The sequence below is a fragment of the Mobula birostris genome, chromosome 8 (assembly GCF_030028105.1).
Source record: "Mobula birostris isolate sMobBir1 chromosome 8, sMobBir1.hap1, whole genome shotgun sequence".
Lineage (NCBI taxonomy): Eukaryota > Metazoa > Chordata > Chondrichthyes > Myliobatiformes > Myliobatidae > Mobula > Mobula birostris.
Window position 1 is genome coordinate 152,282,919 of NC_092377.1, and position 26,262 is coordinate 152,309,180.

General features: G+C 42.6%; 1 protein-coding gene across 5 annotated transcripts in view; it reads left to right on the plus strand.

Moving 5' to 3' along the window:
- The first annotated feature begins 2,619 nt into the window (after window positions 1-2,619).
- Window positions 2,620-26,262, plus strand: part of LOC140201841 (netrin receptor UNC5D-like) — a 903,393-nt gene continuing 879,750 nt past the window's right edge. For all 5 annotated transcript variants that reach the window (XM_072266557.1, XM_072266558.1, XM_072266559.1 and 2 more), the window contains exon 1: window positions 2,620-2,851. In XM_072266557.1, the coding sequence (XP_072122658.1) occupies window positions 2,776-2,851 (76 nt within the window). In that variant the 5' untranslated portion in view covers window positions 2,620-2,775. The remainder of the gene's footprint in view (window positions 2,852-26,262) is intronic.

Here is a 26,262-nt window from a genome sequence, read left to right on the forward strand (position 1 = left end):
ACATCATCTCAGGACTCAAGTACAGTGCTGCAGAAGATTAAACAAGCATAAGCTCAAAGGAAATTTATTATCAAAGTACATATATGTCACCATATACTAACCTGGGATTCACTGCCTTGTGGGCATTCACAGTAAATACAATGCTCAAAGGGAAATTACAGGCTGCAGATAAGCAGCAAAAGTAATTCAAAGGGACAGCTTCTTCCCCTCTGCCATTCGATTTCTGAATGGACATTGAACCTTGAACACTACCTCATAAACTTTTTTTTCTATTTTTGTACTACTTATTTAATTTAGTGATGCACTTATGGTAATTCACAGTTTCTTCTCTATTATTATTGTTTGCATTGTACTCCTGCCACAAAGTTAACAAATCACATGACATATGCCAGTGATATTAAACCCAATTCTGCTTCTGAAGTTCAAAGTAAATTTATTATCAAAGTATACATTACGTCATCTATTACTACTCTGAAATTCATTTTCTTGTGGGCATTCACAATAGATACAAAAAAAAGCACAATATGATCAGTGTAATACTGCAGACAACAAAGACAGGCAAACAATGAATGTGCAAATTGTGTAAATACAATAAAGGAAAAAAAACTATAATAATAAATAAATAATATTGAGAACATGAGTTGTAGAGTCCTTGCAAATGAGTCCATAGGTTAAAAAAATACTTAGAAACATTGAAAACCTACAGCACAATACAGGCCCTTCGGCCCACAAAGCTGTGCCGAACATGTCCTTTTAAGCTCCATGTATCTATCCAGCAGTCTCTTAAAAGACCCTATCATATCCAACTCCACCACTGTCGTCGGCAGCCCATTCCACGCACTCACCACTCTGCGTAAAAAACTTACCCTTGACATCTCCTCTGTACCTACTTCCAAGCAAATTAAAACTGTGCCCTCTCATGCTATCCATTGCAGTCCCGGGAAAAAGCCTCTGACTATCCACACGATCAATGCCTCTCATCATCTTATACACCTCTGTCAGGTCACCTCTCATCTTCTGTCACTCCAAGCAGAAAAGACGAGTTCACTCAACCTATTCTTGTAAGGCATGCTCCTCAATCCAGGCAACATCCTTGTAAATCTCCTCTGCACCCTTTCTATGGTTTCCACATCCTCCTTGTAGTGAGGCGACTAGAACTGATTGTGGAATGAGTTCAGTGTTGGGGTGAGGGGAAGTATCAAGAGCCTGTTGGTTGAGCGGTAATAACTGTTCCTGAACCTGGTGGTGTGGGACGTGAGGCTTCTGTACCTCCTTCCTGATAGCAGCAGGGAGAAGAGAGCGTGGCCTGGATGGTGGGGGTCCGTGATGATGGATTTTGCTTTCCTGTGACAGCACTCCTTGCAGAAGAATACCTATAAGTTTGTGAGCTGCCCACAAAACGTTGCCATGTATTGCCAGCGCCATCTTGAAAATCGCCGTTTGATCCCTGAGATACTTCAACCTCTCCGAGGTGCCAAGTTAGATTTTTATTTAGCACCTCATTAGCGAAGTGTTCATTGACGAGACTGCCTTCCAACAGAGCAGCTTGAGCTTTTGATTGATCTTCCTACCTCCTGACTGAGCCCAACTGTCATCGCGTTGATTACAACTCCAAATTTAACTGGACCTTGGAACCAAGTGTGACAGTAACACCACGTTATCTGTAGTGGCGCCACTTTAATAACGCCAATGTTCGCTTTGGATGCTAGCCGCGTAGTAAACGGCACCTCAAAAAAAAAACAAACACTCCGTTCACGTCGGTATCCCATGCTAATTTGAAATATATAAAATTGAAATTCTTCCAATAAAATATAATTAAGTTTCTTTTGCGCAAAAAGGGCATTGATTTCCCTAGTTTGGAAATAAAACAGCCACCTCTTACACAATGCTAGTTTGCTTCTGGTTATGAGATGAGGATTGTCAAGAGTACACACTGAGCATCCCAGTGTCTCCTCCTACTTGCGGGGCTCGTTATGAGGCTGAGCAACAAGTTTTGTAGCACTAGATCCATAGAACGGGCAGAAACACAAACTTTAGTAAACATAGTCCGAGCCCGAACAGTTAATAGTGGCGCTGTTTGTACGCCGGCCCCGTGTTGCTTTGCAATACTGTTGATTCCTAAATAAACACAGTAACCTGTTATGTATTTCGCAGGGTGCACCCCAGCGGGTAATAAGAAACAGCTACTTATTCACTCTGGTCCCTGCGAGAGATCCAACCCCTCATGCTTGGTGGGCAAGGCTTGCCAGTTTCAACTCCCTCCCCGCTGCCCCTTCTCTGGGGTAATTTATTGCAAGCCCTCACTTTGATCCTGATCAGCATTGATGCCTACGGCTGCATTCTCTCCCTCCCCTCTCTATTTTTTTATTCACAGCAGTCTCAACGCTGCAGAACAGCGGCTCACGTCTCAACCTAGCCTGACAGGGAGAGGCAAGCGCGCTGTCCGCCCCGCCGCTCCCATTGGCTAGTGGTAGTCAGTGGCGAGCCTTATACGGAGTTCTGCGGCGCCGGTTGGTCGACGCTGCTGTCGATCACAGCCCCCGGGCTCTCATCAGGTTAGGCTGCGCGCAGCAGGTTGCAAAAGGAGTCCTGGATCGCGCTCACCGAGCCGGAGTTTGTGTCAGGTGCGGACTGCAAGTGCGGCGTGAAAGGACCCATTGCCTTGCAGTCGTCCAGCCGCCGGAACCAGGATGACCCGCTATCGTTAGAGTTAAAGAAGCCGCAAGGTTTGCGAAGGTTTCCTCTCGTCACCGAGGAAGCCCAAGAGGAAAGACCATGAGGACGCTTCCTCTGAGATGCTGTTGCTGGCTGCTGTTATTGGCTCTCTGCGCCATAAGTCGAGGGGAGAAGGGTAAGGGGGCAATGCAACGAGTATATTGTCGCTTGCTGGGGAATGCACTGAAGCGTAATGCTGTTACTGTCCACCACTGGCAAAGCAATGCCCTGTCAAGTTCCGTCAGCAGGAAAAAGTGGCAATCTGAGTCTGTCACTTGCAAAGGCAGTTCCACTTACGCCCTCTGTTATCACCTTAGTTTCCCACTCTTCCCTGACTCGTTTCAGTCGAGACCAAGTTGCAATAATTTTGGAGGAAAAATAAATATTTTTGTTGAATCTGCAAAGCTGAAGAAATGCTCTAGCAGTTTGGGATATGAATATCAATGAACGGAGGTGACCAGTGCTTATTTTTCCCCCCACTCTAGCGTGTGTCTGACTGCTGGACACTGCATCGATTTTTCAATTACTGGCACAGAACTGTTGCAAACTGCTCCCTTCACTCTTCTTGCTTCGCGGCGGAGAGTGTTAATCTCCCGCTAGTGAATGAACAGCTCGCAAAGCAGCCCTCAGCCAATACGCAACCTTAGACTGAAACCTCCATCCTAAAGTTGCGGAACTTTTGCAATAAAGTCCTAAGTGGAACTGCCCTTGATTACTAAATGTTGCAATATCTGCTGGGGCACGGTGGCCCTAAATTGATTCAGAAGTGACCTGGCATTTATTTAATAACCAATTGTATTTGTGACGTAATATTTGTTTAATATACTATAATCGTCTTAAAAAAACTTGGCATCCCGGAAATACGTTAGAACCTGCGTTTAATTCTTATTCCCAAATTGCCAAATCGAGTTGAAGTCACGGAGTTTTTTGGATGAGCGGGTTTTAACAGTGCTTAAGTTTATTTGTCCTTCGTGTACCGGGCGTAGGGCACCGAAGAAGAGCTTTCCCCCAAACGTGGATAATCCAGCACCTAAATAACACAGTCAGTGCACAGATAGACAAACCTTCTGTGAAGAATTGGGAGGAAAAACTTGTACCTTCTAGCTAGACACTGATAATATATATTGTCAGGCAGTACATACGCATAGATATTCTTGTGTATGTTTGTTGTTTAGAAGTTAGTAATGAATTTTCAATTAAGCATCACTTTTCGAAAAGTTAAAACGTGTTGCTACGGCTTTAATTCTTCTGCATCTGATGGTACTTACTACCGGATAGACCATGATGTGTTTGACTTGTGGAGGGTCCGTATTTATTCGCTGGTCATACATCGGGGTGGAGTGGCGGAGTATGATCTCTCCATAAAAACAACGGCGGGAAAATGTCCATTTTAACCAGCTCGGGTTAGCGGTTAAAAAAGCATCACTGTCTGAAAACGAAGCTTGCTATCTCAGAGTCTGCAGCTGATGTGTCAATTACTAATGGGATTTACTTAAATAGTTTCAACGAAGTAAGGATTTAAATAAGTTATTCTATAAAATGTAGCATTTTGGGGTTATATCTCAATATAACTCTAATGCGCTGTATTTTGAATATTCAATCTGCTTATGATAATACAAATTAAATATGGCTCAGGTCTTGCTAATATTGTTCAGATTGATTGATCGGTTTTCATCCTGTCCGGGTGTGCCGCCTTCTGGCAGCCCTTGGCATTGCACAAGCCTGCAAAGCCTAAAATGTTAGTGTATCATCTGACCTTCTGAAGGACAGCAGGGGCTTGTTTTTTTTCAGAAAGGGTTAAGATTCACTCAACAGGTTAGAATACCCAATCGGAATGTTAATGGACTCAATTGAGCTCCTTCCCGGTCTCTGGAAAAAAAAAGTAATCGCAGTTTATTCAGGTTAAGGTGTATGTAAAACTTCACATTCATTAAAGTCCTAATCTAGTTTTTCAGTTGTTAGTGTTCATTGTAACTGATGTCTTTAATTGAAACAATGGCCAGCAACTGTCAGAGAGCATACGCCTCCAATCTTCTCAAGCTGTTGCTCAGGAGCATCGCATTAGAAACAGAGTAGACAACCTCTTGGATTGCCTATGTTGATCTATAGTGGAAATTTGCATCTGTGGGGCAGAGAGAGAAATTAAAATGGTTGTTTTTGTTTGAAATCTGTTAGATTTATGGATACTACTGGACTCGTGGCTTAAACTCCTTGCTGGAATAATTGTCAGATTTATCTCCGTATTTCAATAACCAGAAGATTTTGGAAAGTGGGGTGGGGGGAGGGTGGGGAGAAATGGGGGCTTCATATATTGTATGCATTTTTCTATGTATTATATCTCTATCCCCAAATTGTGGAGGGATTTTTTTTAATTGGGAGCCTGAAGAGATGTGAGTGTAAATCTGCATGCACAGCACAGCTGTGATTGAGCATTTAGTCGGAATTGGATAACTGTTAAGTTAAGGCAAATTACTGGCAGCGTTGCACATCACCATTTTAGCATGGATAATGTGAGAGAATGCAGATGCACAGAGTTTGCGAAGCTGATCCAAAATTGCCATAATTTACTTCTTTATTGATTTAGTGACACATCCTCCCTCCACATCTGCCCTTCACTCTTCGTCACTTCTATCTTGTTCTCTTTTTCACCGTGCGGACTTGACAAATGTGCTGTAGAAGTCTTGCCTTTTTTTCTCCTCAGAAAACTAAGATGTGAACATCGGATTAATGCAGATTTAATTAAATTTGGTTCTGCAAATGCAAAGCTGTTTCAACGACTTTAATTCTGGTATTGTAGTTACCCTGAGGTGGGATGTGAACCTTTTTTTTTAAACTTTACAAAGGTTCAAACATTCAAATTAAATTTATTATCAAAGTACAAACATGCGCTCAGTGGCCACTTAATTAGGTACACCTGCTCAATTATGCAAATATATAATCAGCCAATGATGTGGTAGCAACTCAATGGATACATGGTCAAGAGGTTCAGAGTATTCATCAGAATGGGGAAGAAATGTTATCTAAGTGACTTTGACTGTTGAATAATTGTGGTGCCAGACAGGGTGGTCTGAGTATCTCAGAAACTGCTGATCTCCTGGGATTTTCATGCACATCAGTCTCTAGAGTTTACAGAGAATGCTGCAAAAAAACACAACAAAAAAATCCAGTAAGTGACTGTTCTGTGGATGACAATACCTTGTCAATGAGAGAGGTCAGAGGAGAATGGCCAGACTGGTTCAAGCTGACAGTAATTCAAAAAAAACCATTGTTACAAGAGTGGTGTGCAGAAGAGCATCTCTAAATACACAATCAAACCTCGAAGAGGATGGGCTACAGCAGCAGAGACCACAATCATAATCAGTGGTCACTTTATTAGATACAGGAGGTACCTAGCCAAGTGCCCACTGGCTGTATATGTCACTGTATGTTACACTGAGGTTCTTTCTTGCAGACGTTCATAATAAAATGAATGGAAGAATGACATGCAAAGATTGACAAGTAACCAGTGTGTAGAAAAAAAAGACAAACTGTGCAGATACAAAATAAATAATACAGAGAACATGAGCTGTAAAGTCCTTGAAAGTGAGTACATACTGTAGGTTGAGTTCAGTGTTGTGTTGAGCGATATTATCCATACTGGTTCAGAGCCTGATGCTTGAGGGATAATTATTTCTGAACCTGTTGGTGTGGGGCCTAAGGCTCTACTTCCTCCTTTTTGACAGCAGCGGTGAGAAGAGAGCATGGCCTGGATGGTTGGGGTGGGGGGCGGGGAGTGTCTTTGATGATGGATGCTGCTGCCTTGTGGCAGAGCTCTTTGTAGATGTGCTGAATGGGGGGGTAGGGCTTTGCCTCTGATGGACTGGGCTGCGTCCGCCACTTTTCGTAGGCCGTTCCATTCTGGGGCAACCCTTTTCCCCGCCTCCATCTTCACTACTCCATACAGAAAGTATGTTTTGAGGGGAAAACTCAGGGAGGAGGAACAGCCCCCCCTCAGGATGCTGGGCCCTCGCGGCAGCTGCCCACTCGGTGGTGAGTTGCAGTGTTGATCGATAACTGTTGTGTCACTCACTCTTGACTGTGGAGATCAATGCCGTGAGAGTTGAGTGTTCGCAGAAAGCAGCGCAGTCGCTATCCCGTGCCCATTCTTTTTCTTTAAGATGCTTTTTACTGTCCTGCAGTGCTCTTGGGAATGGCTGTCAGAACATCAAATATAAACTTGGCTCTGGAGACTCATTCCTTATCAGTCTTCCAGCTCATCACTGAACTGCAACCTCCCCTGAGGCGCACTATTTATCTTATATAATGAAAGTCTCTGGTAGTGTGCGTCACATTTTAAAGGTATATTTGTCATGATATCCCTTACTCTTCAGATTAGTCCACTTTGTCACAATCTACCCACTTCACTGTTGCTTGATCTCCTGTAACTAGACAGATTGTCCAGATTATTGGGGGTAGCCATCAACGTGGGAATTCTAGCAGCAAATTGGATATAAATAATAGGCTTGTGGAGTGAAGGTACTGAAGGTGGTGTAAGGTGCTCCTTCCCTCCACTAGATCACCCTTGGGCGTGGTGCAACATCTGCTTAGCTCCCTCAGTCAGGGTCACATGAAGCCCTGGGAGTAGGTGGCGGATGATCGTATGAGCAGCTGGGACAAATCAGAAGTCTTAGTTAATGGACCACTGATCCCAGGCGGATAAGCTCCGAAGAGTATTGATAATAGCTGGAGGCACTCGTCTTGCAAAGACACTGCCCAGAAGAAGGCAATGGCAAAACACTAATGCAGGAAAATTTGCCAAGAATAATCATGATCATGGAAAGACCATGAACACCCACATGATATGGCATGGCACATTATGAACGGATGATTTACGCCTAAATGTAACAAGGGAAGTGAATGATTATGGTCTCTACATACTCATCAATGGATGGGGCAGCTGAGCGTCTTGAGTAGGGCTGAACGTTCCTCTTTCTCACACCCGCTCCGCCAGCCACTATCTTGCTGCCAGGTTCCCTCCATGGATGGTTGTGGAAGTCAAGTCATTGGGTATATTTAAGGCAGAGGTTGATGGGTTTTTGGTTAGTAAGGGCATGAAAGGTTACAGGGAGAAGGAAGGAGAATGGGATTGAGAGGGATAATAAATCAGACGTGATGGACTGGCAGAGCAGACTCAGTAGGCAGAATGGCCAGACTCTGTTCCTATTCTCATGGTCTTTATGGCTTTGCTCTTCTAATTTCTACAACCTTATCAGATTTCTGTGCTCTTCCAAATCCAGCTCTCATTACACATTATATATTTCATCCACTATGGGCCTTCTCTTTAAAACTCTCCCTGTATGATCAAGCTTTTCAGTCATCTGTTCTGTTGTCCTCTGATAGGGCTTAGTATCAATGCTCCTTCAATCATTCCTCTGTGAAGTTCAATGGATAATTCACCATGATCAAAGCACCATCTAAATTCTAGTTGTTAATGTCGCAGTTGTGCAGAACAATCTTAATTTTCTGGTTTTCAATTGTCCACTCCCTAAATAGAATGGATAGGGAGAAATGAACAAAATACAGATTGCAGAAGGAACTCTGCTACTCAGGCAGAGGGATGGTTGACATTTCAGGTTGAGACATGCAAAGTCAAAGTAATTTTTTAAAATCTAAGTGCACTTATATTATCATATACTACCTTGAGATTCATTTTCTTGCAGGCATTTACAGGAAAATAAAGACAAACAATAGAATTTATGAAAAACTATACATAAGCCAGGGTTCCCTATATTTTTTATGCCATGGACCCCTACTGTTAACTGAGAGGTCTGTAGACCCCAGATTGGGGAACCCCTGACACAAACAAAGACTGACAAACGACCAATGTGCAAAAGAACACAAATTATGCAAATAGAAGCATAAATAATACACTACGAGTTATAGAGTCCTTGAAAGTGAGACCACAGTTGTGGAATCAGATTAAAGTCCCTTTATTTATTGAGATACAACGTGGAGTACGTCCTTCTGGCCCTTTGACCCATACCGTCTAGCAATCACCAATTTAATGCTAGCCTAATCTTGGGTCAATTTACAATGGCCAATTAAGCTACCAGCTGGTATGTCTTTGGACTGTGGGAGGAAACTAGAGCACCTGGAGGAAACCCACGTGGTCTTGGGGAGGACATAGAAACTCCTTACAGGCAGTGGCCCGGGTGGCCTGTACTGTAAAGCATTTTGCTAACCACTACACTACTCTCCTGCCTAGTGATGAGTGAAGTTGTCCATGTTGGAGTCTGATGATTGAAGGTAGTAACTGTTTTTGGACTTGGTGGTGAGAAATCCAAGGCCTCTGTACCCCATGGCCAATGGTTTTAGCAAGAAGAAGAGCATGCACTGATCAGGATTTGATAGAGCAATGCCTTGCTTCCATACGGACCCTACAACTTGCGGGAAAATTTAAGCTTAAATGCTCTGTTGGGTGCCAGAATGGGACAGCTGAGGTCGAGATGACAAGGATAGAAATGGAACGACTGAAACAAAAAGACGAAGATGGGGGAGAACTCCAAATCAGAAATAAATTTTCTGACAGCTTGGCGAGTCTTAGTTCTGCCTTCACAAAGAAGAACACAGTGACCTCCTGGATATATTGGAAATATAGGATCTAAAAGAATGGAAGGAACTGAAAGAAATCAATATTAGAAAAGAGTTAGGATGGTAGAATTTGATGGTATTGAAGACTAATAAGCCTCCAAGACCTGTTTATTCCCTTGAGTCCTGATGAAATGTCTTGGCCCAAATACACTGACTGTTTATTCCCCTGAGTCTTGATAGAGGGTCCAGGCCCGAAATGTTGACTGTGTATTCCTCAACGTGGATGCTGCCTGACCTGTGATTTCTTCCAGCATTGTTTGTGTGTATGGTATCCATGGAAAAGAGTAAAAAGGCGGGCCGAGAACATTCTTGTTGACTCTCCAATTCCCTCCACAGATGCTGCCTGAGCCGTTGAGCTCCTGCAGAAGATTGTTGCTGTACATTTAACATGTTTGACTGAGGGAGGAATTTCTACTCCGTTAAGTGCTTTCTCCTCTGCCCTGATGTTTCTGCCCTGCCGAGCATTCTCAGTGTTTTTTCAAGTTTGTTCCATAATTTTCTGCATGTTTTATTTTGCAGCCTGGTGTGTGCCAGTGCTTTCTTCTGTAAAATTGGAAAATATTGCGGTTTTGATACCTCAAGGGCGTGATTATTCTCATCTGTGCTGAGACAAGCGTGCCAGTGGTAAGGCTCCAACTGTTGTATGGGATATATGTGATGCTTACCAACCATAAGTCAACCACTAATCGAGTATCAAACATTGAAGTGGGGCATTAATAGTTTTGTATTTATTTAGTGTGCATTATTATATATGGAACTTGTGTAAATATATCAGTGATTCTGTCAGCTCATCATTAGCTCTTATTTCCTCTACTCTTTTCCACCATTCTCTCTTCCGTTGTGCTAAATCATTTCACTGTCACAATTGGCATTTCTTAACCCTTTCCTTCAGAGCGGTGTTCTGCACTCGAAATAGCCTGAATACTCCAGTCTGGTCAACAAGAAGTGATTGCATTTATATTGCTCCTCCCACCATGACAGAGGTAGATGCCTGCTGATGTTTACTTAATGCTATCTTCTCGGTTGGCTGGGATCAGAGTCACATTTATTATTGCCGACATGAGTCATGGAACTTGTTCTGTGGCAGCAGAGCAAGGTATAAAAATGAAATTACTATAAGGCACAAATAAAATAAATAGTTGGATAAATAAAGACTACAAAACAGGAATAGTCAGGGAGTATTTATGGATCATTCAGAAATCTAATGGCAGAGAGACGAAGCTTTTACTAAAGTGTTGAAAGTGGGTCTTTGAGTGGAAGGTGAGAGGTTGATGGTTTTGGGGAATGAGGCTTTTTGGCTCATTGCATAAGAGATAGGAGCGGAGTTAGGCCATTCGGCCCATTAAGTCTGCTTTGTCATTCGATCATGACTGATTTATTATCCCGTTCTCCTGCCTTCTCCCCATAAGTTTGAGACCCCCTACTAATTAAGAACCTATCCACCTCTGCTTTAAATATACCCAATAACTTGGCTTCCAAATTGTCTACAGTATTGAATTCTAAAGATTTGCCACCCTCTGAATAAATTCCTCCTCATCATACTATAGTAGAATTACAGGAGGTGTCTTACTCCCTGTTCACCCCCCACTGCCATGTTTTGATCTTTTGATTGTGGGTGGAATTGGTGGGGTGAAGGGTGCTTCAGAACAAATTGGACCCTGAGTCTGCATGCCGTGTTTAAGCCTGTGAACGTCGTCTTGTTTTACATGTTAAAATAATGTATTTAATAAGAAATGTAAATGGTTCTCTGCGGGTTTTTAAAGCCACTTTATAAAGACTATTAATAACTGAGGCAAGACACACGAAAGATGTTGCTTTTCTAATGAGAAACCAGTTTTCAGCTTGTCCTAGATATAAAACAGGCAACAATGTGATGCAGCTAACAGAGCTGTTGCTTTGTCATTCTTGCAACTTGTGTTCAGTCTTGACTGACTGTTGTCTGTGTGGAGTTTTCATGTTCCTCCTGAGACTGTTTGGGTTTTGCTTGGTACTCTGGTTCCCCCCCCCCCCCCACCACGCACATCCCAATGGATGTGTGGGTTGGTACGTTAATTGTTGAAATGTAAATTCCCTCTTGTTTGTAATTGAGGGATTTTTTTTCTCTTAAATCGGGGGGATGTCACACCATCCAGCAACTCATCTATTTAACCCAAGCAACACACACAAAATGCTGGTGGAATGCAGCAGGCCAGACAGCATCCATGGGAAGAAGTGCAGTTGATATTTCGGGCTGAGACCCTTCGTGCTGCCTGGCCTGCTGCGTTCCGCCAGCACTTTGTGTGCGTTGCTTGAGCTTCCAGCATCTGCAGATTTCCTCGTGTTTGCATATTTAATCCAAGCCTAATCTCAGGACAATTTGCAATGACCAATTAACCTGATCAGTACGTCTTTGGAGTGTGGGAGGAAACAGGAGCAGCAGGAGGAAACCCATGTATTCCACGGTGAGGACATACAAACTCCTTCCACAAGGCGTCAGAATTGAACTCTGAACTCCGATGCCTCAAGCTGTAATGGTGCTGGGCTGTAGTGGTGCCGCTAATTGATGGGAATTTAGGAAGAATAAAAATGTATTGGCTAAGAGTAAAGACATCCGTTAGTCTTGCGAGACCATGGATCTGTGCCTGGAAAGTCTTCACTCTCCAGGGCGCAGGCCTGGGCAAGGTTGTATGGAAGACCAGCAGTTGCCCATGCTGCAAGTCTTCCCTCTCCATGACACCAATGTTGTCCAAGGAAAGGGCATTAGGACCCATACAGCTTGGCACCAGTGTCATCGCAGAGCAATGTGTGATTAAGTGCCTTGCTCAAGGACACAACACGTTCCCTCGGCTGGGGTTCGAACTCACGACCTTCAGGTCACTAGTCCAATGCCTTAACCACTTGGCCACATGCCCTCACATTAACAGTCGGTATAAAATGTATATTTTTGGTGGTCAGCGTGCCCATGGTGGGTCGGTACCATGGTGGTTAGCACATCACTTTATGGGACCAGCGACCCCAGTTCAATTCCTGCTGCTGCCCGTAAGGAGTTTTGTGCGTTCTCCCTGTGACTGCATTGGCTTTCATCGGGTGCTCTGGTCTCCCCCCACAGTCCGGTTGGTTGGTTAGCTGGTCATTGTAAATTGTCCCGTAATTAGGTAAGGATTAAATTGGGGTGATCGCTGGGCGGTTCTATTCAAAGGGCTGGGCTCTGCATGGTATCTCAGTAATAACAATTGGCTGCAGGTGCTGGAATCTGGAGCAATAAGCAAACTGTTGGAGGAACTCAGCAGTTTGAGCAGCGTCGGTAAGGGAGGTCGACATGATAGGCTGAGACTGCATTTTGGAAATGGAGTATTTCGGAGAAGTCCCATTTGCAATCCTGTTCTGTGCATTGGTTCCGCTCAATTGACAACACTGCTTTGATTTGGGGGATTTTGAGATGAACAGCCACTAAAGGATTTGGTTTCATTAGCTTACACTGTCTTGTCATACTGAGGCAGTGCTACACTAACACACGGAACAAAGCTCTCGTGATAAAGTGACAGACTGTCTGCCATTTTAACAAGAGGAACCCATGGTAGAAGCATTATCTTCTTGCATACTGTTTATTAATTCAGATCAGAGGAGATAATTATTCTTCAAAGGGAAAAAATAACAAAAAAAGAGAAAAATGCTTAAGTCAGTCAGTATTGGTTTCAAGCCACTTGTTTACCTTGGATTGAAAATTATTAATTTTCCTGACTGCTGCTTAAGTGTCTTATCACTGAGGGAACAGCGTAGAATAAACATCACAGCTCTGCCTGATAATTATTAGCTCTGGTTCTGGAATCTTGCGTCTTTTACATCTCATCCTGAAAGGTATTTTTGAAGATAACAAGCTATATTTTAGGCGATTGAAGGTTTATTTACATATTTCTATTTGGAAATACAGCCCTGCAACAGACCCTACCAGCCCAATTACACTCATGTGACAAATTAATCTACTAAGCCATCTGTACGTCTTTGGACTGTGGGAGGAAACCGGATCACCTGGAGGAAATTCGTGCAGTCATGGACAGAATATACAAACTTCTTCCAGTCACTGGCAGAAATTGAACTGGTTTCGCTGGTGCTGTAATCGCATTGTGCTAACCGTGCTGCCCTAATCTTTAAAAGCAGAGGAACTGTAAATCTTTAACTCCTTAAATTCCAGCTTCTGCATTTGAGTTGTGATATTAAATCAGTGACTATTTCTTTTGTTTAGAGCTTTAAGTTGTTTGTTTAGTTCACTAAATGGCTATCAAGTCGCCGTTAGACCACAAGGTCATAAGACCAGTTGTTAGTATCAGGGACTTGCTGGTTGTCAGTAACATGTTCATTGCAATCACTGTGCAGTGTTACGTCCTGCGAAGAATAAAAACAGATTTCACTGAAGTAATTTAAGCAATTAATGAACAGTGGTCCAGTTACTGTTTAAATGTGTTTGGGAGTGGCTGCTGTGTTTTGAAATGGAGTATCACTGATCAACACGGTAGCATAGCAGTTAACGTAATGCTGTTTCAGCGTCAGTGACCCGGTTTCAATTCCCCTGCTGCCTGTACGTACTCCTTCAGACTGCATGGGTTTCCTCCCAGTGATCGGGTTTCCTCCCATGTTCCAAAGACATATAGGTTAGTAGATTAATTGGTTATATAGGTGCAGTTGATTGGCACGAGCTCGTAGGGCCTGTTGCTGTGCTATATCTGTAAATGTTTAAAAAAAAGGTATCTTCCAGATGCCTTGGTTTGAATCTGTGTTAATGATCAACCATCTCAGAGTCCACAGAATTGAGTGGGACCTGGAAAAAATACCCATCCTCGATCCTGAGGGACCGTTTAGGAATGTTCAAAGTAAAATTTATGATCAGAGCACAGGCATGTCACGACATACAACCCTGAGATTCTTTTGCTGTGGCCATACTTAGCAAATCTACAGAATAGTAACTGTAAACACGATCAGTGAAAGAGCAAGAGCATCGAAGACAACAAGCTGTTGAAATGCAAATATAAGTGAATAACGAGAGCCTGAAATAACGAGATGAAGAGTCCTTAAAGTGAGATCACTGGTTGTGGAAACATCTCATTAGATGAGTGTAGTTTACCCCTTTTATCCAAGAGCCTGATGGTTGAGGGGTAGTAACTGTTCCTGAACCTGGTGGTGTGAGTCCTGAGGCTCTTGCACCTTCTACCTGATGGCAGCAGCGAGAAAAGAGCATGGCCTGGGTGGTGGGGGTCTCTGATGATGGAAGCTGCTTTCCGATGACATTGTTTCACGTAGATGTGCTCAGTGGTCAGGAGGACTTTACCCGTTATGTACTGGACAGAATCCACTACCTTTTGTAGGATTTTCTGTTCAAAGGCATTGAATGGAAAAGGTAGGAAAGAAGTGAATTATTGATCCCTGCATTCGTTGTCCATTGTATTTCACCTTGCTGGGTGCTTAAATGATTATGTTACTTCATTGAAATCAAACCACTTAAAGTTACTTCATTGTGAAACATTTTAAGGAGTTATTGAGGGATGCAATTTAAGCATGTTTCTTTTGAGTAGAGTATGGCGCTACTTTGCATATCTTGCGGCAGGCCAAGTGAGCCAATTGTTTGGGAGTGCCATTTAATTGCAGGTTCACAGTAAGCAGTGAAGTATTGTTAAATTGCGCCTCGTGCCTCACAATTGGAACAGTCCCTTATTGTTGAATATTTAGAGTGAGTGCATTCAAATGTGAATGAAAATAGTAACCAATGCTAAGTGATGGAGAGGATGCCAACTCCCTCCGATATTGTTGTGGAATGTAGCACAGCGAAAGCTAGCAATGCTTTGTGTTTTTGGACCTAAAGAGCTCAAAGTCTTGCTGTAGTAGGAGTTTCCTTGTCTCTTGTAGACGGATTGGAGAGGGATTGACTGCTGCAAATGGCCTATTTTCAGTGAATCACATCACCACCGGAGTGGGGGGGGGGGTGCAAGAACTGAGTGGAGCTTGGACCATTGTTACCTTGCACATCCTCTGTGATTAAGTGACACAGGATTGAAATAAGATGCAGAAAGTTGTTAGCTCTATCATGGGCACTAGCCTCCCCAGCATCCAGGACATCTTCAAGAAGCGATGACTCGAGTAGGCGGTATCCATCATTAAGGTTCGCCATCAGGGTGTATCTGACAGGGGGGTGCCAATCATTGTGAACGGAGACTGAAGGGACAGAAGATGCTGGAATCTGGAGCAAATAAAAACAAATTGCCAGAGGAATTCAGATGGAATACAATGTTAGGCAGATGGAATACAACGTTGGTAAATGCGAGATCATCCACTTTGGAACGAATAATAGAACAGCAGATTATTATTTAAATGGTGAAAGATTGCAGCATGCTGTTGTGCAGAGGGACTTGGGAGTGCTTGTTCATGAATTGCAAAAAGTTGGCTTGCAGCTACAACAGGTTGTTAAGAAGGCAAACGGAATGCTGGCCTTCATTGCTAGAGGGATTGAATTCAAGAGCAAGGAGGTCATGCTGCAACTATACAGGGTACGGGTGAGGCCGCACCTGCAGTACTGTGTGCAGTTCTGGTCTCCATACTTGAGGAAGGATATACTGGCTTTGGAGGCAGTGCAGAGGAGGTTCACCAGGTTGATTCCAGGGATGAAGGGGTTAACCTATGAGGAGAGATTTGAGTCGCCTATGACTATACTCTCAGAAGAATGAGAGGGGATCTTGTAGAAAAGAAAATTTTGAAAGGGATAGATAAGATGGAAGTAGGAAAGTTGTTTCCATTGCGAGGTGAGACTAGAACTGGGGGACATTGCCTCAAGATTCAGGGGAGAAGATTTTGGACGGAGATGAGGAGAAACTGTTTTTCCCAGGGAGTGGTGAATCTGTGGAATTTTCTGCCCAGGGAAGCAGTTGAGGCTTCCTCACTAAATATATTTAAGAAACAGTTAGATAGGTTTTTACATAGTAAGGGAATTAAGGGTTATAGGGAAAAGGCAGGTAGATGGAGCTGAGTTTACAGACAGATCAGCCATGATCTTATTGAATGGCAGGGCAGGCTCGATGGGCCGGATGGCCTACTCCTGCTCCTATTTCTTATGTCTTATATTCTTATGTAGGAATTCAGGGGGCTAAGCATTTCCTTTTCCTCCTTCATATCAAAGGTTCAAAGGTTCACTTATTGAAGTATTCAACTGTGAAATTCTTCTTCTCCAGGTAGCCATGAAACCAAGAAAGAAAAGAAAGGCAACATGTTGACTTCTAACCGCAGTTGGTCTCTTGCTTATTGCGACTGGCACTGGGCAGGCACTTGGATGAGAAAGGTTGTCCTTTAAGTTTTAGGCTCTCCATTATTAACTGCCCCTCTTGTGTTTCTAATTTGTTATCTTCTGATCTTTATCTGGGCATATGACCCTAATTAGTTTTTAGTTGTGTTGGTGTGAGACATGGTATCTTCTTAATATGTTGTAACGTGACATACTAAAATAATTAGAATCAGGTTTAATATCACTGGTGTATGTTATGAAATTTGTTGTTATGTGGCAGTAGTACATTGTGTCACATACCTCGTGACAGGTTAAAGATCCAGCAGAAATAGAAAACATTTTGGAGTCCGGTATTGCTATTAACTAATGGTATTTATTAGTAACTACACGATACAGTAATATATAATTAGATATGTATAAGTAGGGAAATATATGAAAACCAAGCTTCTTCAGGCTAGGGGTAAATAGATAGTCTTACGATGATGAGTAAAGTTCAGTTCAGTTCATGGTATTGAGTTGAGTAGGGATGGAGAGAGAGAGGTTTGAATCTTCAGGTGAGCTGACGCTGTCGATCTTCCTGTTGTCCTCCGAAATCCTTTAGAGGTCACTAACTGTGACTACAACAAAGGGGACCCTTCTGTGGTGGAATTATCAACCCAGGCGAGGGTTGGACACACGAATAACCCCCCACCGGTCACACCCTTTTCACACTGCGAGAGCCACTGATCAATCCGCCTGATTGATCCTCCAAAACCCACCTTTTCTGTGGGCACAACAAAGCTCATTCAGTGTCCAAAACTATATGACTGTCAGTCTATCAGCTGACCTTCTATTTATCTCACTGTGCTGAACACCAGTTGTCCATCAAGTAGCTCCTCCCTTCTCTCTCTGTAAGAACACAGAAGCTGCCAGTGCCCTTGCAAAGTGTAAACATGCTGCAGAGAAATCGTAACACCATCTCCAAACAGTCTTTCCCTCTCTCTCTCTCTTAATAACAAAGTGTCTGGTGTTGAGCAATTCTCTCTCTCTCTTTTCAAAAGCACAGTTCAGGGGGTAATTCAGGACCCTATCACAATTGCAGTATATAATAATATACAGTAAGAAATGTGTATGTGCTCCATCGCTGAAGATCCTGTTTGATTTTGTCAAATAACTGTGGAAAGTTAGCTTTGAACAATTGATCAAACGTAGGTGTGATAAATATGCCTAAGTAAACATTGAAGCTTCATAAGCAAAATGCCCTCTTTTTAATTTGCTTTTCCTCAATAAGATGAAACTAATTAAGGAATATTGTCGCAATCCAATAACAATTAATACGGTCAGGGCTTGGAGGGTGGTGCGACAAATTGAGGGCAACTCAGCAAAAATATCACCCTTCACTCCAATAACTGGCAGTCCAGATTTTCAGCCTGGCATAATGGATTCTGGATTTAAGCTTTGGATTTCTAAGGCTATTTTCCATCTAGGAGATTGGTTTGATGAAGGAATGATGAGGTCTTTTAGTCAAGTAGTACAGAAATTTAACATACCCATCAAGGATCTTTTTCATTTCTTTCAGATAAGAGATTATATACAGAATAAAACAACACGTTAACTGATTTCTATAGTTCTGACATAGAAAAGAGGGTGTTTTGTTCTAAGGGTGAAGTCTCCATTAGTACTTTTTACAGTATCCTGAGGGAATGTTCTTGTGAAGAGGCTGAGCAGCTGGGAAAGGTCTGGGAGGAAGAGCTGGGAGTAGAAATTACAGCTGAAACATGGGAAGACATCTGTGATAATGCAAAGGAAATTTCAGTTTGCAATAGAACTAAAGCACTGCAACTCAAAATTCAGCATAGATCCCATCTGACTCCAGACCATCTCTTGAAATTTAAGACGGGGGTTTCTCCAATATGTTCTAAATGTAAAGTAAATACTGGAACTTTCACCCACTGTTTTTGGACTTGTCCCAAGCTTCAGGCATACTGGAGTGATATTTTGGGTGAAATGGAAAAGATTCTGAAGATGGAGCTTGAAATGGACCCAGTGTCTTTTCTCTTAGGCTTACCCAGCAGTCGTATTGTTAATGCACAGCAGAAAAAACTTTTTAACGTCCTGACTTTTTGTGTGAGGAAGAACATTTTACTTTGTTGGATATCTGATAAGGCCCCTGGACCTTTTGGTTGGCGCAAATTAATCATGAAATACATTCCTTTGGACTTTTTGACATGTATGGTACACTCAAAAGCATAGTTTTCATAAAACATAGCAACCTTTTCTGCAGTATGTAGATGTAAACCTGTCTGCTATACTAATAAGAGCTTTTGTATAGAATGTTGGGGTGATGTCTACATTTTGATGGAAGTGTTCTGACAGCTGATATCTGTGAGGGGAAGAAATGTAAATGTATCTAAATTGAAAGTTTTGTTATGCTGAGCAGAAAAAATATAAAAAAAGAAATGTGTATGTATATAAAAAATTTAAATGAAGTAAGTAGTGCTAAAAGGGGGGGAAAGTTGTGAGGTAGTGCTCATGGGTTCAATGTCCATTCAGACATCTGATGACAGAGGGGAAGAAGCTGTTCCTGAATCATTTAGTGTGTTCCTTCAGGCTCCTATATCTCCTCTCTGATGTTAGCAATAAGAATAAGGAATGTCCTGTGTGATGGCGACCCGTAATGATGCATGCTGCCTATTTGAGTCATTGCTCCTTGAAGATGTCCTGGATGTTGGGGAGGCTAGCGCTCATGATGGAGCTGAATGAGTTCACAACTTTTGCAGCTTATTTCAATCCTGTGCAATGCTCCCCCCTCCCCCATACCAGACAGTGAGGGAGTCAGTTAGAATTCATCTGTAGAAATTTGGTGGTATAGTGCATCTCCTCAAACACTGAATGAAATATATCTGTTCCTAATGAAACATGGACGCTAGTGTCCCCTCTTTGGAATTGCATCAATATGTTGGGCCCAGGATAGATTCTCAAGGATATTGACACCCAGGAACAGAGGTGCGCCAGTATTGATTGTTAACGAGAAGGAGATGTTATTTCTGATCCTCACAGATTGTGGTCTTCTGGTGAGTAAGTTGAAGGCCTATTTGCATAGGGAGCTATAGAGGCCCAGGTTTTGGAGCAGGTTAACGTTATATTATGTGTTATCTGACTTGTACATTTAGTGTGTGCTTAACATTTGAGACCAAGCACATTTTAATATGCAGTCCTCAGTTTCATGACTTGGCCTTATTAGTGCAAAGCCTCACTGGGGCAGGTTTTGTACCCACCCCAGGTTCGCTGATTGTCTGATTCCTGTGCTGTCCTCTTCTTCAAACAGGATCTAGGCAAAGTGCTGTCCTTAAGAAATGGGACTCTCCCTCACCTGTGAGGCCTGGGGCAACAGTGACTAGGTCAATGCTGGCTACTCAAAATGAATGTTTGAATGTCAAACTTAAGACTTGTCAAAAGTTAGAAAAAAAAAATCATGGTTTTTTTATTCCATAATAAGGTTAGTTATTCGTTAATAAGGTCATTAATAAATTAATAATTTTAATAAGCATTAATGAACCATCTGGTTTTTTTAATCTACTCAATTTCTCATTGAGTTCATTGGGATCAGTGTACTTCAGTCGGGTTCGTCTGGTTCAGCGGGCGGAAATCCAAGTCCAGACTGGGGAGGTCCTGGAGACGTTTGTGCTAGAGACCGACTGTACAGTGCAGGCCCCATAGCTGGAGTTGAGCCCTCAGCTCAGTCAATGCCTGGCTATGAGCACAACTGCTGGAAAATCTATTATGGATCTTGGGGAAGATTTTCTCCATTTCGGTTGTTTTCTTTGTAAAATTTCAGTAATTGAAATGGGATTTGCTTAAATTATAGGGGAGGGTTGACTAGGTCCGGTCTTTATTCCCTGGAGCATAGAAGATGTTATAGATGTATACAAAATTATGAGTTGTACAGATAAGGTGAATCCCAGCAGGCTTCTTCCACCAAGTTACGTAAGACCAGAACTGGAGGTCATAGGTTAAGGGTGAAAGGTGAAATATGTAAGGGGAACCTGAGGGGAAACTTCACTCCGGTTGGTACGAGTGCAGAACAAGCTGCCAACAAAGGTGGTGGATGTGAGTTTTGAGAAGTTTAGACAAGTTAATGGATGGGAGAGGTATCGAGGGGCGTGGTCCAGTTGTGGGTGGATGGGACTAGGCATGGACTTGATGGGCAGAAGGGCCATTTTCTGCACTGAAGTGCTCCATGATTCCATAATATTACTATGGTTTTGCATCACAGAAGTTTACATGAAGAGATTTGTAATGTGGTTGAAGGATAAAATCCTAAAATCCTATGTTCAAACACAACCTACTGAGGTATAAATAGTTAATGTAGTTTGTGGTCAATATAAATGTGCATGAGCTGCATAGACCAATACAGTTTTAAAAAATATTAATAAGACACATTGCCTAACTAAAGATCATTGACTGACACAGGAATAGCAGAAGAGACCTGCTTTATTGACAACTGGTTCACCGGAGAAAGTTTTTGATCATCTTTCTGTCTCTGATCAAGTATCGGCTCTTCAGACATACTGTATTTGCAAAACGCAGAACTGCTCTGGATTAATAGCTTTTCCACTTTCTCTGACACGAGCATGATTACGTAACGAAAGTTGCAATGTTTGTGTTTGCCCTTTCTTGGCTCATTGGGTCCTCTGCGGTTTGTTTTTGAAGAGCTCTACTTTTGTCACTCTTCTCCTGGTGGTCCAGGTAGGAGAAAGTAGACCCCTGTGTAACTTACAATTTACCTAAAGTTTGAGGTCACTCATTCTGACCCCATATTATGTCCACTGTTTGCATTAGCTGCTTGGAGCCAGTGTAGATTTCTAATCTGTAATGGAGTAGAGCATTTTTACAAAATTTATTTAGAGATACAGCACAGTATAGGCTCTTCTGGCCCTTTGACCAGCACTGCCCAGCAACCCCCGATCTAACCCTCATGACCAATTAACCTACTAACTGGTACACCTCTGGACTGTGGGTGGGAAACCGGAGCACCGGGGGACGGGGTGGTGGGGGGTAGCCCCTGCATTCCATGGGGAAGATGTGCGGATTCCTTACAGAGGACACCGGAATTAAACTCTGAACTCTGATGCCCCGAGCTGTAACAGCGCCACACTAACTGCTACACTGCAGTGGCGGAGGAGGCGTTACGGAGATAGAAAGGGCTGGTAGGTCGATTCGAGGAAGGTCGGTTTGGTTTGCCTGCCTCCCGCATTGTCGCCCTCCAGTTTCCTTAAACCACGGCTCAACCTGTGCGGTTCCTCCAGCAGAAGATTATTGATTGCTGAGCATTGCAGCATCTTCACTCTCATGTGTCCTCCTTAACTCACCTCCTGCTAAGTTTCTCTCTAGTTTTCCCTCTTTCCTCCTTCACCCCATGAGGTAATGATTATGTTAAATGATTTCTAAGTGTATGTTACTGTTAATGCATAGAAACGGATTCCTTTATGGTAGAGGTTGGCGTTCTCAATCTACTAAAGTAATTGAAATGATTTTTTTTAGATGAAGTACAATTCACTGGTACTGATCCTATTTGTTTCTATCGACTGGGAGTGGCTTACAAGGCATCAGAACCTTGTAGTGTGGAGGTAGGCTCTTTCTCCCCCATTCCTCTGCTTTACTCTCCATATTCCCTCATCCTCCACTATCTATCCCAGCCAAAGATAGTCCCTCAGGGTTGAGAACAACTTGTGTCCTCCCCTGTCCCACAGGAGCTGACGGGGCCAATAGGATTGGCATCAGACTTAATAGGAGTTGCTTGGCCTGATGGCTTAAGTAGTTTTGGAAAGGCTTCCCTTCTTCTGCCACTTAAATACTTTATTTCGGGCAAACGAGCATGAAGTTTTCGATGCCGTCCTGAATGTTTCTTCTGCAAGTTGTATGGCAAGGAATGTTTTGAGAACAGCCTTCTCTGTCTACCAGGTGATTTATAGAATAGAGTACTTACTTTGGAAGTCTGGTATTAGTTAAGTGGCCTTTGTGGTTTGTCCTTTAGTGTAATTAGAGACTCAATTATTGGAACGTTGGCTTGGAGGAGGAAGCTGATGTTGTTTTGTTTATATTTTTTTATCTATTTAGAGATGCAACATAGTAACAGGCCCTTTCAGCCCAACAAACCCATACTACCTATTTATACCCATGCAACTAATTAGCTTACTATCCTGTTGGAAACCAGTATTTTCTTTATAAGATGAATTAATGTAAGATTAAAGTTGTATTTTAATCATTTATACTTTTTAAGAAGCTCATGTATTTTTCACAAGGATGTGGTGGTTCATCCCCACTTACTGGCAGAGAACTGTATAGCAGCTAAACTAACGGTTTATCACTTTTCTCATTTTTCATTGGCTAACTATTAGCACATTACTCATGTGATGTAATTGTGCAATCATTGATTGGTTTAGTTTATCTAAGGAATTTCTCTAATCTCAAATATAAAAGCGGCAGATTTTTCAAAGGCGCCACTTACGGCATCTGAATGCTTTTCATTCATCTTGGCTCCGTTTCTCAGCTCTTTATTTAGTTTGCGTAGTGTTTGTATGTTTGCTTGCACTTTAAAATAAACAATCATTAAGCATTAACACTGCTCAGCATTCCTCAATCCTGGCAGATCCCTAAGGATCAGAAAAATAGAGATCCAGCAAACCCACGTGTCTCTGGAATGGGGGAGGAAAGTAGAGCACGGGAGGAAGCCACAGGGTCATGGGGAGAATGTATAGATCCCTTACAAACAGCGGCAGGAATTGAACCCAGGTCACTGACGCAGTAATAGCATTGCGCTAACCACTGTGCTACCGCGCCACGTCACCGCTGGTGGCTTTAGAGAAATTTGCAGAGATGTGGTCGATGGAACCTCTCCAGGACCTTGTGTTGCCTGCTGTGATCGTGAAATAAACAGACGTTTATTGTAATATCCTTCATGACCTCAGTTTGTTGCTGCAGCAATTTTAGTGGGGGGATAAAATTAAATATCAGCCAGCTAGCCACCTCAAGCATCCACAAGGTCAGCGCAAGAAATTGCCTCCCCGCGAAAGTCACGCCTCAGTCACCTGAGAATGTGCAGGCTCATCAAACATTGACCCATAAATGTAAAAGTCAACATAAAATAGACAAGAGTAGTAAGAATAAACAGCAATTTCCAAGAACAAATAGAGCAACAGTTAAAATTGTCTGGGGATGGGGAGGGAGTGGTAAAAATTAATCTTCACCGACAAGCCATAAGTAGCTGTATTCTGAAATTGGTTTCATTGGAATGGAGTGCACCTCACTGTCTCTCCTATTGCTGCTTATAAACTTGTCTGCAGTCAGCAGTTCAAAGTAGATTTATTATCGAACCATGTATATGTTACCATATACTATCCTGAGATTCATTTAAACAGGAAAAGGAAATATACAGTGCACTCCAATAAATTGGAACACTTCTGGACCAATTGAACAGCTGTCGCAATTAGCTGAAGTTTCATGCAAATAGTTTAAAAAGTGTGTTTAAAAAAAAAGATAAGTAACCATTTAACTGAGTAACAAATTATGTATTTAAATGAAATACAGAGCAAATTAGAACCCTGTCAATAGTACTACAATATTATAAAACTGGATTACTTCCTAATTGTTATCAATGGAGGAATTCATCTCCTGTACCTGTATGCTGCCGTGTTCTTTTCTTTGACTGTAAGTGAACAGAATCAGCACACACACCTAGTACGGATAATGGACTACCTTCATGGAATCCTATCGATGATTGCATCTTCCAAATCATAGAAACATAGAAACATAGAAAATAGGTGCAGGAGTAGGCCATTCGGCCCTTCGAGCCTGCACCGCCATTTATTATGATCATGGCTGATCATCCAACTCAGAACCCCGCCCCAGCCTTCCCTCCATACCCCCTGACCCCCGTAGCCACAAGGGCCATATCTAACTCCCTCTTAAATATAGCCAATGAACTGGCCTCAACTGTTTCCTGTGGCAGAGAATTCCACAGATTCACCACTCTCTGTGTGAAGAAGTTTTTCCTAATCTCGGTCCTAAAAGGCTTCCCCTCTATCCTCAAACTGTGACCCCTCGTTCTGGACTTCCCCAACATCGGGAACAATCTTCCTGCATCTAGCCTGTCCAATCCCTTTAGGATCTTATACATTTCAATCAGATCCCCCCTCAATCTTCTAAATTCCAATGAGTACAAGCCCAGTTCATCCAGTCTTTCTTCATATGGAAGTCCTGCCATCCCAGGAATCAATCTGGTGAACCTCCTTTGTACTCCTTTTATGGCAAGGATGTCTTTCCTCAGATTAGGGGACCAAAACTGCACACAATACTCCAGGTGTGGTCTCACCAAGGCCTTGTACAACTGCAGTAGTACCTCCCTGCTCCTGTACTCGAATCCTCTCGCTATAAATGCCAGCATACCATTCGCCTTTTTCACCGCCTGCTGTACCTGCATGCCCACTTTCAATGACTGGTGTATAATGACACCCAGGTCTCGTTGCACCTCCCCTTTTCCTAATCGGCCACCATTCAGATAATAATCTGTTTTCCTATTTTTGCCACCAAAGTGGATAACTTCACATTTATCCACATTAAATTGCATCTGCCATGAATTTGCCCACTCATCCAACCTATCCAAGTCACTCTGCATCCTGTTAGCATCCTCCTCACAGATAACACTGCCACCCAGCTTCGTGTCATCCGCAAACTTGGAGATGCTGCATTTAATTCCCTCATCCAAGTCATTAATATATATTGTAAACAACTGGGGTCCCAGCACTGAGCCTTGCGGTACCCCACTAGTCACCATCTGCCATTCTGAAAAGGTCCCGTTTATTCCCACTCTTTGCTTTCTGTCTGCTAACCAACTCTCCACCCACACCAATACCTTACCCCCAATACCGTGTGCTTTAAGTTTGCACACTAATCTCCTGTGTGGGACCTTGTCAAAAGCCTTCTGAAAATCCACATATACCACATCCACTGGTTCTCCCCTATCCACTCTACTAGTTACATCCTCAAAAAATTCTATGAGATTCGTCAGACATGATTTTCCTTTCACAAATCCATGCTGACTTTGTCTGATCATTTCACCGCTTTCCAAATGTGCTGTTATCACATCTTTGATAACTGACTCCAGCAGTTTCCCCACCACCGACGTTAGGCTAACGAGTCTATAATTCCCCGGTTTCTCTCTCCCTCCTTTTTTAAAAAGTGGAGTTACATTAGCCACCCTCCAATCCTCAGGAACTAGTCCAGAATCTAACGAGTTTTGAAAAATTATCACTAATGCATCCACTATTTCTTGGGCTACTTCCTTAAGCACCCTGGGATGCAGACCATCTGGCCCTGGGGATTTATCTGCTTTCAATCCCTTCAATTTACCTAACACCTCTTCCCTACTAACATGTATTTCGCTCAGTTCCTCCATCTCACTGGACCCTCTGTCCCCTACTATTCCTGGAAGATTATTTATGTCCTCCTTAGTGAAGACAGAACCAAAGTAATTATTCAATTGGTCTGCCATGTCCTTGCTCCCCATAATCAATTCACCTGTTTCTGTCTGCAGGGGACCTACATTTGTCTTTACCAGTCTTTTCCTTTTTACATATCTATAAAAGCTTTTACAGTCCGTTTTTATGTTCCCTGCCAGTTTTCTCTCATAATCT